This window comes from Oryza brachyantha, chromosome 5 (assembly GCF_000231095.2).
Source record: "Oryza brachyantha chromosome 5, ObraRS2, whole genome shotgun sequence".
NCBI classification, from domain to species: Eukaryota; Viridiplantae; Streptophyta; class Magnoliopsida; order Poales; family Poaceae; genus Oryza; species Oryza brachyantha.
Window position 1 is genome coordinate 17,787,992 of NC_023167.2, and position 14,179 is coordinate 17,802,170.

Consider the following 14,179-nt stretch of genomic DNA (forward strand, 5'->3'; position numbering starts at 1 on the left):
ACAGAACCGTTTGTCCTATAGAACAAACCAACCGGCGTTGAGCTTATTCGAAGAATAAATTATTGCTGTTTTACGTGGCATCAAATAAGAGCTTTAGTTCCCAGAAAATGTTGTTTCAGAAAAAGGTGATTACTCAAGGTTAACCAAGAAAAGATCATTCAGATTTTGATGCTAATTGTTATGCTAGTGCAGCGGTGCGTTTCGTGGTGGTTTGAAGATGGTTAACACTTAACAAGATTGTTCGTGGGTTTGAAAACAGCTCGTAAAGCCGTTTTGTTGGTTTTCACAAAAACTGTTGAGAAACAACATTATAATCGTGACAAATTTTGTCAAGTGATTAAATTTTAGTTTGGTGTTTCCAAAAATCTTACTAGTTTACCAATCAGTTTGTCAAGACGTCTTAAAGACCTGACCTCAAAACGTTTTAAAAAACATGTGGTTTTCGGTGTTATTGTGAAACATGATTCGCGTCATTTTTTATCTGATAGTCAACCTTATATCAGTGTGTGAGAGCATCTTATGTATTTTGTTTTATTATCTTTACTTATTACCTAACAGTGATCTTATGAGGGATGCATAGGAAAAAGGTGGATCAAGCGGTGATGGTGGTCAATAATGGTAGGGGCGTAGAGTTGGTGGATTTGGAATTTAGTACTAACACGTTGACGGTTGGAACTCTTATTAGCTAAGTCCAATACGGTGTGTTCGATGTTGACTTGGTTTATTTTGCATCCAATTGAGCTAGAGATGAGCCCTAATTGACGAGATAAAGGTTGTGTTTATTATCTGAGATTTATTATCGTTGGTCTGGCATTACAACTTCTCAATTGGTGACCTCAGATTAAGCCGCCAATGGCGTCTAATTGATAAATTGAGGGTAACTACTCACTGGACAAGTCCACCATTGGGTTCAACATGTTGTCAGTCTAGCTTGATCGTCTTCGATTGCAATGGTGCTAGCACCTAATTGACAAGTCAGGGGTCATTGCTCGTCAGCTGATCTAGTTGTCTATTGAGTGCTAGGTTATAGAGGTTGTTGATTATCAAAGGATCTTGTGCAGACAACTTGCTTCTAGCTTCGCAACTTCCTTCCTAAAATGTTCATAGTTTTTCATTATTCAATCTTCTTTGTTGAGTTTTGGTTAAGGCTTATAAGACATAGCAGTTCAATCACTGTTATTCTGATCATTCTATAATTGAAGTCGGTTGGATTTTGAAGATATCTTCTTGGTTGACTTCCTATAACAGCGACGATGCAAGATTGATCGTCTAGGTTAAGTACCAATTCTGTTTGATAAGACCACCATAGTGCTTATGATATTCAATGGTGAACTCCGTGCAAATTATTTGCTTAGTTCAATGAAGCTTGTACCAATATCCACGGTTCAACAACAAACCTCTAGGGTGTGTTGTTTCTATGGAGACAATTGAAGTAAATTATCGATTTTTCAACTGGTGCGCAAGTTAAAATATGTCAAGGATATAATAGTTGTCTAAGATGATCTGCGCGTTAGTAAAAGTTTGTTTTCTTACCTCACGTAGCAATCCTTTTTGAAAATGATGATCAAGACGAAGTGCCTTTTGGTTATGCTCCTCGACAATTTACTTAGTATTATTCTCTTGAACTCTATTTTTTTCATAATGATTACATGTTTTTTCAAGAAAACATAGCATCGGTTAGCTATTCGGGGGAAAATGAAATGGTATATTTATAAATAAAACTTCATATACATCAATATGTGTTTTTTTATCTAAAAAAATATAAGTTAAAATAAAATTAAGACTAAAAAATTCAAATTTTTTCATCTAAATACGAGAGGAAATGAAACGATGATGAGGATGGTTCGTAGATAGTCTGCACTCTGCAGGGCAGTGAGTTCACTGCAGGTCCGCAACTGCAAGCCTGCAACACGAGGCAGCCACGCAACGAAACCGAGACGCTGTCCACCAAGCCGTTGCTTCGCGGCTCGCGCAACCTCACTCCCCCCCCCCCCCCCCCGTCGCTTGCCTTCCCCTTCCACATGGCCGCCGCCGCCGCCGCCGCTCACCTCTCCCCTCCTCCCCCACTGCACGCGCGCCTCCTCCTCCTCCTCCCGGGGCCCAGTGGCCGCACGGCGGGCGGGGGCTCCCGTGGACGGCGGCCGCGGGGGCGCCGCTGGTTCGCGGTCCCACCGTCGCGGAACGGGAGCTCGTCGCAGGGGACGGAGTGGTGCCCCGTGCCGCCGGAGCAGCTGCCCGTGAATGAGTACGAGTCCCTGGCGGCGTCGCTGCCCTTCTCCTGGGCCGCGGGGGACCTTGGGGTCTACTGCTCCCGTCTCGCGCTCACCGGCGCCGCCTTCGCGCTCTTCGTCGGGCTCCCCGTCGCCGCCTTCGGCGGCCGCGGAGGGGCCGGCGGCGATCCCGTGCACCTCGCGCTCGGGGCCACAGGGTCGGGGATACTGGCCGTCACGCTCGCCGTCGTGCGGATGTACCTCGGGTGGGCGTACGTTGGCAACCGTTTGCTTAGCGCCACCGTGGAGTGTGAGGAATCCAAAATTGTCTCGTTTTTTCGTTTGCTTCCATGCTTGTCTATATGATTTCAGTGCATGATTTTTTGCAGATGAAGAGACTGGATGGTACGACGGGCAGGTGAGACACTAAGCTTGATCTGCCATTGACTCATTTATGTGATTCAAGTGTAGTAGTAGCATCTTAAACCGGTTATCTTCAGATAATTTTCTCTATGCTTACACTGGTATGTGGGATCTAGTCTGACACTCTGACTGCATATATGTGTCTTGACCTTGATCTGATACTTGCCTTTGATTCGATACTTGTGGCCCGTGGGACAATTTGGCATGCTATTTTTCATAGAACATTTGGTTTGCCATGGAAATTGGGACAAGGCTGCTATTATTTCCTTACACTTACTACAATAACAGGTATATCTTGAGAGTTGACTTAGCTCAGGCTTAAGACTTTGTGGCTTTAGCTAAGGCCTTGTTTAGTTGCTAAAAACTTTTCTCAAAAACATCACATCGAATCTTTGGACACCTAAATAAAACATTAAATATACATGAACATTAAAACTAATTACACAGTTATGGAGGAAATTGCGAGATGAATCTTTTGAGTCTAATTAGTACATGATTAGCCATAAGTGCTACAGTAACCAACATGTGCTAATGACGGATTAATTAGACTTAAAAAATTCGTCTCGCGGTTTCCAGGCGGAATCTGAAATTTATTTTGTGATTAGACTACGTTTAATACTTCAAATGTGTGACCGTATGCGTTGATGTGACATCTCTCCCAAAAAATTTCCCCAGCTAAACACTGCCTAAACAAAAGTAGAACAAAAAACGATTCAAAGGGGGAACACCAAGCATCACTGAATTAAAATACAGTCAGTGCCATTCAGAAAAAGTCATTGTCTTGCTTATGTATATTGTGCTCGATACTATAGATGTTCAAGTCATACATATTACCAAGTGGTCAAGTATAAGTTTTGCTGCTCTTTGCAATTTCATGGAAGCCTCAGAATACTAGTACTAGCGTTTTTTTACCAAGGTGTTATATGAAATTAAGAAATAATATGGCATGCATTTTTAATGCTAAGTTTCCCTCGTCTCTGAGATAAGATGTGGTTCCATCTTACAAGAAGTTCTTGTCAATATCTTCTTTTTGATATGTTATATCAAGAATCACAGTAGGAGGGCCAAATTATTCTCTCTTCTGCTATATACTTGCTAGTGAAGTAAATATTCTGTCCAAGTGTCCATGGAACATCCTTTTGGATGATTAGATTAATTAATGCATTTCTGCTGCAAGCTCAGTGGTTCATCAACATGGAAAGAAAAAAACTCTCATTTTTTTTTGCCTTGCTCATTGATTGATACTAAGTTCATGCATCCTCATGGTACTGACACATTTCTTGGATTTCATTCATATTGTCTCTCTTGTTTAGTCTAGGTGAGCCCATGGTTGCCACCTTCAATTATTTGATTATCTGAAATGTGACTATAGATATTTTACTGCGCAATTGACATTTTAATTGTGCAGCTACTGACCACACAATTAGCACTGGCATACTGACATTTTAATTGTGCTTGGCAGATATGGGTTAAAACCCCAGAAGTTTTGGCTCGTGATCGGCTTCTAGGTTCATTTTCTGTAAGTTTGTGAACCATTCCATTGTTCTCAGATTATTCACGTGTGTTGTTCTTTTTTTCTTTTCTGTTGAGAGATACCTAAACTTGTAATCATTGGATACTGTATGCACTATGCACATGGCATGAGCTGTGAAATTCTTCAACATAATGTGATGATATAAATAATTTATATTACTCTGGATCTACAGTTGTTATCTAGAGCAGTTCATTTCTGAAATACTGCATATTATGTTAAACATATGTGTATGTTTATGTCAATTGAAAGATGCACTTATGGTATAATTCTGAACAGTTATCTGCAAAATTCTGCATAGATGGTGACCACTTTATTTTTTTTTCCTACATGCTTCAGGTCAAACCTGTGCTGAACAGAGTGAAATTTACCTTGGTGGTGCTGGCAGGGTCCCTGATCCTTTGCATTCTTCTTTACGCCAGCACTGAAAAACCAAAGGATCCTTTTGAAAACACTGGCGGCCGTGCTATCCCTGGAGTGTACAATGATACTTCTGCAAGGTCATTCGAGCCTGATGCGTTCTGTGGAGAACCTGATCTAGGTGATCTGTCGTAACTGTACATAGCGTAGATGATACTTGGTGCTTCTCTTCCTTAGCATGGTTGGAAATGTCAGGGGATATAGGATATAGCACACACAATACTACAATAGGTATTTTAGTCGAAGGTGATCACAAAATGTCTTACTCCCGCAATTACTAAATTTTGTGATGATTCATAACGACGATGTAAATATTTGACCGTATAATATATATAACTTTTTTTTCGAATATGTATAAATACATAAGTGCATTACCATCTTTATCTTTTGTCTTTTGCTTATGTTTATAAGCGAAAAATTTAAATTTTCAATTTTAAATTTAAAGTTGTTTTTAAGTTTTCTCATCGTAGTTTATTTTTTAGTTTTGGATTTTAAATCGCTATGAATACATATATAAATATTTTATTCATAAATTGTTTATTGTTTACAATATGTCGTTTGGTTTTTCACCGACAAGCCAAAAGATGACTCCGTACGTACTTAAAGCTTACTACTACTAAAAAGTTTGGAATAGAATCCTCTGCACGATTATTGGTATAGTACCACTCCTTCATACATGAATCAAATAGCATGCGAGGTCTACCTGTCAGTGTCACTAGTGAGCAGCCAGAGGATTTGAAAGTGCTGTTGCAAAAAAGAGAGAAAGAAAAGTCCACCATCTGCTGACCCCGTGGCGATGGCACAATAGGTTGACCGCTAAAATCGCGATGCCTTCTGGTGAAGCTGTCGTGACAGCAATCCTGTCCCCTTGCAGGCTGCCGAAATCAGCCGGAAGTTGCTGAAACCCTGAAATCAAACACGCACACATAACGCCTTGGAGAACAACAAACCGAGCACGGATCGCCCACAGCTTCACGCCGCCAACGTTGCCCAGGAACGCCAAAAAAGAAAAAAAAACCTTTCCTCTTAACGAAAAATCGCAGAAAAGAGTGAAAAAATGGAAATAAAAAACGCAGCAACGTGCCGCTTCTCCGGTCAAACCTCCCGTCGCCGACTCGCCGCCGTCACCTCGCCGCCCGGTCCGACCCGACCTAGGAGGCGCAACTCCACATAAAAAAGGGAGTCCAAATCGGCAAAGGCGCCGCCGCCGCCTCGTCGTGCACCCAGCTCACCCATTCCCGTCGCGCACGTAGCATACAGCGAGCTCAGCACGCCGAGACAGCGAAGCAGGACGGCTAAATCCTCGCGCTAATTGCCCACTAATACTCTTGTTTAATCGCCTCGCCTCGCCTCCTCCGCCTCTCTCTGAGTCTCCCCCTCGTGCTCGCGGGTCGCGGAATCCCATCCCATCCAGCTCGGAGCGCGCGCGCCGGCGCCCAGGCTGGGATCCGATCGGGCGGTCGATGCCGGCGGCGGCAGGCTGGGGATGGCCGGGCGGCGAGCTGTGAGGCCGGGCGGCAGCATGCGTGGGGTGGTGGCACGGTCGCCGGCCGTGTCGTTCCTGGTGGCGGCGGCGGCGGGCGCGGCGCTCGTCGGAGGGGTGTACTTCTGGGTGGTGGTGTCGTCGTTCCGCCTCCCCGACGCCGGCGCCGCCGGGTGCTTGCCTGATGGCGAGGGGTCGTGGGCGATTGGGATGTACTACGGGAAGAGCCCCCTCGAGCTCCGGCCGATCGAGCTGGTGAGCTGAGCTCAGCTTCGAGGCTGTCCATTCGCGTGGGTTTTTGAGGAATTTGGGTGCTTACCATGGTGTTTGATCTGGTGGGCAGGATTGGAAGAGCAATGGGAACAGCTCGGCGTGGCCGGTGGCGAACCCCGTGCTGACCTGCGCGACACCGACGGAAGCCGGGTACCCGAGCAACTTCGTCGCTGACCCCTTCCTCTACGTGCAGGTGAGTAGCTGCTCTGGCTCTCGCGATCCACCAGAGGAATTGTGTGTGATTTTCCGTGTTTCATATTTGCTGGGCTAGGAAAGGAGCCTCTGAGATTGAATAGGCACAATTTAAGCTGACTGTGTGAATTCGGTTCATATAGAGGGTGGTAAGGGCTGTGTTTAGATGAGATGCTTCGAGGATAGAGAGTACTGTATTCAGGTTCCCTCGTGCCCAAGTTGGCGCTATCTGACTAGCGCTGGATATTGTTATCCTTCGAGTGTTGTTACTTGTTAGCAATGAAACACGATATGCTATGCTGGGATTATGCATAAAATGCTTCAAGTTTCGAACCAAAGCCTTGTGCATAATGTATTGCCAATTTTTAAACACAGTAGTTGTCAAGGGTTGCAAGCTTTTCTGCTTAGTTATATGCAATGTTCTAATCACCATGACCTCCTTGATAGAATTAATGCATGTTCATGCTTATCAAAATTAGTACTATCTCTCTATTCTGTATTATAATATGTGATGCCATTGACTTGTGACACGGTTAACCATTTGTCTTACTAAAAAAAACTTATGTAATTATCATTTATTTTGTTTTTATTGGATTTATTGACAAATGTATTTTAATTATAACCTAAATTTTTACATATTTGCACATTTTTTTTGAATAAGACGAATTGTCAAACGTGTTACAATAAGTCAACGACGTCATCTATTAAAATATGGAGGGAGTACATAATGATGCTTTGCCTTTAAGTTTTTTATAGCATGATTCTGAAATGTTTGTTAAAATACTGAAGAGAATGGTTCATTGTCCAAGTACGTAACCAGATAAAATGTCGCTGGAGACTTGTAGATTGCATTATGATTGAAGTGAATTCGGTCCATGATGTGGTTCTGTGAGCGTCATAAACACATTTTAAGTATAAATGATAATATAATTTAAATTTACAAAATTTCGAGATATGTAAACCATGGGTTTTCTTTTTTTTGGAGATATTTCCCCCAACTGGGACAAGATAATTCTTTATAGATAATGTGGAAAGAGAATTCTGTACATGCTTTTGTAGCATGAATATTATTTGTTACGATACACAAAACAGAAACATCCTTTATTGAAGGTAAAATTTCATGCAAATCCAGGCTATTGTGGTTTTTTAAGTTCATCATAAAATTACATATTTTGTCTTCTACTACTAGTTATTTTCTCTAATGCTCAACCTGATATGGTAGTATGCATCTCTCAGGGGGACACACTCTTTCTATTCTTTGAAACAAAAACAGTAAGCACAATGCAAGGTGATATTGGCGTTTCAAGAAGCCTGGATCAAGGTGCAACATGGGAATTTCTTGGCATTGCTTTAGATGAGGCATGGCATCTTTCATACCCATTCGTGTTCAAATATGAAAATGAGGTATAATTTTAACTTTAAGTTATATCTACAGCTTAAGGAATGACGAGCTGTTTCTGAATATGTCAATACATTACCTTTTCTCTTTTAGATTTATATGATGCCAGAGGGGAACAAAAAGAAGGAGCTACGACTTTATCGAGCTACTAAGTTTCCTCTTGAATGGACATTGGAGAAGGTGCTCATTAATAAACCACTTATTGATTCCTCGTTAGTCCAATACGATGGAGTGTGGTGGCTATTTGCCTCAGATTTTACTCGGCATGGTATAGAAAAGAATGCAGAGCTTGAAATTTGGTACAGCAACTCACCGCTTGGTCCTTGGAATGAACATAAGCAAAACCCTATTTACAGATCTGACAAAAGTTTAGGAGCTCGAAATGGTGGAAGGCTATTCATGTTTGAAGGGTCACTGTATCGTCCAGGACAGGATTGCAGTGGTACCTATGGGCGGAAGGTTAAGCTGTACAAGGTTGAAAAGCTAACTAAGGAAGAATACAAAGAGGTTCCAGTAAAACTTGGGATCGAAGAGACAAAGAAAGGGAGGAATGCTTGGAATGGTATGAGGTACCATCACATGGATGCACAGCAGCTTGCCTCTGGTGGATGGATTGCTGTCATGGATGGTGATCGTGTCCCTTCAGGTGATTCAACACGGCGATCTTTATTTGGTTACATGGGTTTTTCTGTAGCTGTTGCTCTGGTCATTTTTGTGGGTTTTGTAAAAGGTGCAATCAGTTGCTACATTCCTCCAAGTTTTTGGGTTCCTCTAACTAGGAGAAGTGAGTTATCTCGTATGCTACCTGTGCACCGCTTCAACCAGAAAATCCGTAGATATTCGACCAGTGTTGGCAGGAGTATCTCTGCTACCAAATCAAGGCTCAGTGAGAAAACTTGGTCGAATACACTATTCTTTTGTGTAATTGCTCTAATAGGTATTATTAATGTCTGCATTGCTGTGCATTTCCTATTTGGTGGCAATGGTGCTGAAGAGGCATATACACATCAAGGCCAGCACTCTCAATTCACAATGGTCACAATGACATATGAAGCCCGACTCTGGAACCTGAAACTGTTTGTTGAACACTACTCTAGATGTGAGTCAGTCAGAGAGATAGTTGTTGTCTGGAACAAAGGAAACCATCCAACCAGTGACGCCTTTGATTCAACAGTGCCTGTCAGAATACGTGTGGAAGAAATCAACTCCCTTAACAACAGATTTAGGGTTGACCCTTTGATAAAGACCCGGGCCGTCCTTGAACTGGATGATGATATCATGATGACTTGCAGTGATATAGAGAAAGGATTTAAGGTGTGGAGAGAACACCCTGAGAGGATGGTAGGCTTCTACCCTCGGATGATAGACGGGAACCCTTTGCAGTACAGGAACGAGCGATATGCTCGGGGCAAGAAGGGCTACAATCTGATTCTCACAGGTGCTGCTTTCATGAACAGTGAGTTTGCTTTTCGCAAATACTGGAGTGATGAAGCTAAAGAAGGCAGAGATTATGTCCACAAGAACTTCAACTGCGAGGACTTGCTCATGAATTTTCTGTATGCAAATGCAAGCTCTGAGAGGACTGTGGAGTATGTTCACCCTGCTTGGGCTATCGACACTTCTAAGCTTTCTTCTGTTGCTATTAGCCGAGACACCCAGAAGCACTATGACATTAGAACAAAATGTTTGGCAAAGTTTGCCTCCATATATGGCCCTCTCCCCCAGAAATGGGGGTTTGGTATGCGAGAGGATGGCTGGGACAAATAGACTGGACAAGGCGGAATAGACCGCGAACACATGCAGGTTGTTGAACATTTTTTATTGAAAGTTTTGCAGCATGGCGATATGTTACATCTTTTTCTCCCCGGTAGAAGTAACTTGTTTAGTGATGTAATTTGGATAGAAACCAAGAACTGTGTAAATCATGATCTGTTCAAAGTTAATTATGCTCTGTAGCTTTTGATGCTTAAAATAGCCAAATTCAGTGCAGTATTTGTGAAGCTTCAAATTCGCAAGGGTTATTCCCTGTATCAGTAGCACTCTGGAATCAGACTTGGTACAATTTCAAACGTTGCCGTGTCTTGCTCGCCAGAAATGCCAATGTTTCCAATGGAGACGTGCAGTTCATACTTCACATACACCGGAAGAAAACCTACCATAAAACAACGGCAGCAAAGAATGCCCAGTACAGCGGAGTGACATACATAGACGAACTAGCATGAGTCAAGTTCTAGTTACAAGTAAAAATTAAAAGCATTACATGGAGGATGAGTTACATCATGCAGTTAAGAATCCGAGTGAAAACACCATAGGCAGGAGCTCTTGTTGCTGAATGGCACATGAAACTTATTTCTTCTTTCCACCGGCCCCCTTTGTTTTCTTGTTAGCGACTGGTTTAGTTGTTTTCTCTGAAGTATCCTGCGATTAATCACAGAAAAATTCATGAGACGTGATGTTAGCCACACACAAATAGAATCGTGACCACAAGCCCACAACAGTGCAAGTATATACCTACATAGTATTGTACTATTGTTGCAGTTTTATATGAAACAGTTCTACGATATCTGAGGGAAAATCATGCCAGACAAGGCTAACAAGGATAACACGTAGAACTATTTTACCACTGGCATACAAGGTATTATTTTGCTATTGTATCGGCCTAATTCTAGATGACTTGTAAATATATTGTTGAGTGATGCAAATATTATTAAGCATCTATTGGCAAGCCCATCGCATAATCGAAGCGTAATCTAATACCATGTGATTCAAAATTGTTATTTCAATGGCCTGATAAAGTATATCATGCTAGAATGGCTGATTTTGGAGAAGGCTAAAATTTATAAATTTAAACACGATAAGATTGATGGCATTATGGTGAAGGTACCTTTCTTTTCAGAGGCATGGATGTGCTGACAACTGGCTTGAAGAAGGACTCGAGCCTGTTCACATTAATTCAAGAGTTGGTATAGCAAGGTCAATCCGAGTTGCACGGATGATACAGATGCATGCATCACTCTTAGAACCAAAGTAAAAAAATGCATCACAATGCTTATGTCTCACCTTCCTTGGGAAGATTTGTTCTTGGCAGATTTAATCTTCTCTATGGCCTGCATAAACCGGAGAAATAAGTTGCTGATAAAAATATTTTAAAAATATAACACAGCAAACCAAAAGAAAGGTGCATGCCTTTGTCACCCTTTCTTGGTTGAAGCCATTTTCTTTCACTAGAAACTCTACAAGACCCTGGAGAAAGAATTAAAGTACTGGGATGAGATTACTGTAGAGTTTGAAGGCAAGGAAAAAAGGGTGAGAGGCATACTTCCTCATCAGGCGCATTCCATTTCAACTCAGGAATATCTAACGTAACATTGGGTTCCTTGAACAAGCGTCGAGCTTCTTGATAAGGCCAGTCCTCAGGAATCTGATATCTGCAGTAGACAATAGACATGGATCAAAATTTAGCCTAAATTTGCATAGGAAATGGTCTTTATCACGTTACAACACATTACATCTAAGATAACACAATCATGCATATTCCTGGGGCGCTGAGCCACAAAGCTGATATTCCTGGGCTGCTGGTCTCAGTTCAGTTCTAAGTCAAGAGAAAAATCTTCAAATAGTTCAATAGATTAACCTGTCTTTATTAATGTTTTCCAGAATGCTTTCTATTGACCCATGTTGACGAATAAGTTTCAGAGCTGTTTGGCCCCCAATACCTAGGGGACAAGCACAAATAGCTGGTTAGGGAAAAATTTTGCATTGACAAAGAAATTCAAGCAGGCAAGAATTTACCGGAATATTATTCATGAGAAGAGGGAAATCAAATATACCTTTAATGCTATCGCAATAGTCACATCCAGATAGGATGCACAAGTCAATGAATTGGTCCATAGTGAGTTCAAGCTCCTCCAAAACCTGGAATATGAAAATTGGTTCAGTGTAAACGACATGTCAACATCAGTGTACATACCAAGTAAATCACAATACTGCATACTTTTGCGACTTCAAATTCCATAACTGGTATTTTCTTGGAACTTGGATCCATCAAATGACGAAGAAACCGTGGAGCTCCAAAAGTAAGAGAGTCCATATCTTCCGATGCAACTGCATAAACCTATAAAAAAATGTAATTAATAAAAATGGAAGCTAGGGATTGAAACAAGAAGGCAGAGGTCTAATATGTTCATGTTACCTTATCATTTATGCAAAGTGCAGCACATTCTGCTTCTGCTTCACATGGTGCCTATTGGTATCAGAAAACAGATGTCTTTGAATGAGATCGAGAGCATTGCAAAAACATGACAAATCATACATTTTACGCTAGCACAGTAAAATTCAACAAATCCAATGATTATGTGTTTGATTCATCCCCTGTAAAGGGGCATGACACCAAAGAAAACTGGGTTTACCTCTACGACAGGAACCCCCATAAGTCTTAACAGTCGTTTACATTCTTCATTGTGCTGCTTCGTGACCTGCTCAAGAAAAAAGAAGATGCAAAGATAGAGCTTACACTCATACATTTACCATTTTTGCATATTCCATATCATGTTTTGTAAAATAACAGATTTCATTGATATTTTCTCAGTAAATGAATCTGTTGGCCCTCTAACATCACAATTGTTTTACATGTCTTTTGCATACAGTACTCTTAAGATCAAGTCCAAATAAGATTGAAGAATGAAGAATCTAACCTTCACAGTTCTCTTGCTGAATTTTTCAATTGCATCTTTATCACCTTCCTACACATTCAAAGCCATTTCTTTAGGAATCAAGAGAGGAATGAGAACAAGCAGAGAAAAGAACAAAATGGAACACTGTGAGAAAAATAGCAGAACAGACTGTTAGCTCACCTCTACTGCCTCGGTTAGTTCCTTGGTGGCATCCTCCCTCTTTGAGTACCTGCAGAGAATGCCATGTTAGCATTCTATAGGGCAAAAAGGTGATGTAGCGCAAATTGTAAGTAGTGGTAGGGAAAACAATCTAAGGATGAAAGAAACATATCATGCCTTTTTGCGAGCTCTTGCTTCTTCAGATCAGGAGGCTTGCCATCAAAAACATATCTGCACGAGAAAACATGTGGTCCTTCCCTTGTCACAAATTTAAGTGTATTTACATGGACAATTTCGATAATAACACGTAAAGGAAGTTGGGTTTACACTGGCTTGATTCCTGCCTCTAGCAACCTTATTGTCCGATTGAACATACCTTGCAAATGACTGTACAGCAAAATTTTATAAATGAATTAACAGAATACTAGCATTAGAACATTATGTAGTTCTGCACTACTTGATATATCAACATGATTGAAAATATATAGAACCTGGTGACTTCACCAGCCTCGTTCGTGAGGGTTTCCATCCCTGTTCTTCCAACTACAATCTACACATGTAAAACATAAAAACCAGTCCCAACTTGTAAAGAAATAGGTAAGAAGTTATCTAATACCTCACCAAAACTTGTTAAGAAAGCACACACTGACACACATAACATATAGTGAGTGTAATATGTAACTGTCATGTTCTATTTCCCACTTTGAACTAAAATATCCAATGCTAGAGGTGTTTATCTTAATGTTAATTAAGGTGGTCAAGCAAAGAACAAAATGAGGAGCAATGGAGTTATCCCAATTTCATCTAATCAGGTTTGCCAAATTTGGCACCTTATACCGGTCGATAAATGTAAAATGAACATCAGAGGCTTAACTAACCCTAAACCCCAAGTAAGTGAGCACATTTCAAAGCCCACTCCCAGAATGCGAGAGGAAGAGGTAGAGGCAGGCAGGGGGCGGAACGGCGCATACGAGGAACTGGTAGATGCTCATGCTGGCGTCGACGGCAATGCGGCGGCCGAAGTAGCTCTCGAACTTCTGCTCCTTCATCGCCTTGGGCGCGTTGTCCGCCAGCAGCTTCGTCAAACCCTACAAAACCCCCCGCAGAAATCGAGACGAAACCCCATCACAAATCGTCCGCACAACAGCCCCCAGCCGAAAACGCCAATCACAAATCCGAACGAGGACGGCGCGGCGTCGGACACCCCCCCTCTCCTCCCCGCGCTCACCTTGATGCCCATCTCGCCTCCGACGGGCGCGGCGAGCGGCGGCGGCGGAGACGGAGCCGGGAGAGAGAGAGAGATGGTCGCCGCCACCGCCACCGCCTCCGGCTTTTTTTTGGAAGGTCGAGCGGGCCGGGCCGGGCCGGGCTGCGTGGAGCCCGTCTAGTTGACTAGCGTACCAACTAAATGGGCCA

At 42.2% G+C, this 14,179-nt stretch overlaps 3 protein-coding genes across 3 annotated transcripts; 2 read left to right on the top strand and 1 right to left on the bottom strand.

The window, feature by feature from the left end:
* The first annotated feature begins 1,925 nt into the window (after positions 1-1,925).
* On the top strand, positions 1,926-4,957 carry LOC102702471 (uncharacterized protein ycf36). The gene is made up of 4 exons (XM_015837192.2): positions 1,926-2,520; positions 2,600-2,628; positions 4,096-4,152; positions 4,504-4,957. Exons 1-4 carry the CDS (start codon positions 2,022-2,024, stop codon positions 4,717-4,719), a joined length of 801 nt encoding a protein of 266 aa, XP_015692678.2. The 5' UTR covers positions 1,926-2,021; the 3' UTR covers positions 4,720-4,957.
* Positions 4,958-5,674: 717 nt separating this feature from the next.
* Positions 5,675-9,992, top strand: LOC102714466 (glucosamine inositolphosphorylceramide transferase 1). The gene is made up of 4 exons (XM_006655473.3): positions 5,675-6,322; positions 6,411-6,533; positions 7,769-7,936; positions 8,025-9,992. Exons 1-4 carry the CDS (start codon positions 6,071-6,073, stop codon positions 9,696-9,698), a joined length of 2,217 nt encoding a protein of 738 aa, XP_006655536.2. The 5' UTR covers positions 5,675-6,070; the 3' UTR covers positions 9,699-9,992.
* A 118-nt stretch (positions 9,993-10,110) lies between these two features.
* LOC102714742 (flap endonuclease 1-A) lies at positions 10,111-14,075 on the bottom strand. Its single transcript, XM_006655474.2, has 17 exons — positions 13,992-14,075; positions 13,735-13,851; positions 13,255-13,313; positions 13,091-13,150; positions 12,941-12,994; positions 12,785-12,833; positions 12,626-12,673; positions 12,341-12,406; positions 12,124-12,174; positions 11,926-12,045; positions 11,762-11,846; positions 11,566-11,647; positions 11,251-11,359; positions 11,118-11,174; positions 10,992-11,038; positions 10,816-10,870; positions 10,111-10,349 (listed from the first exon to the last, which is right to left on the bottom strand). The coding sequence occupies exons 1-17, from the start codon at positions 14,001-14,003 to the stop codon at positions 10,278-10,280; spliced, it is 1,143 nt and encodes a 380-aa protein (XP_006655537.1). The 5' UTR covers positions 14,004-14,075; the 3' UTR covers positions 10,111-10,277.
* Between the last annotated feature and the right edge of the window lie 104 nt (positions 14,076-14,179).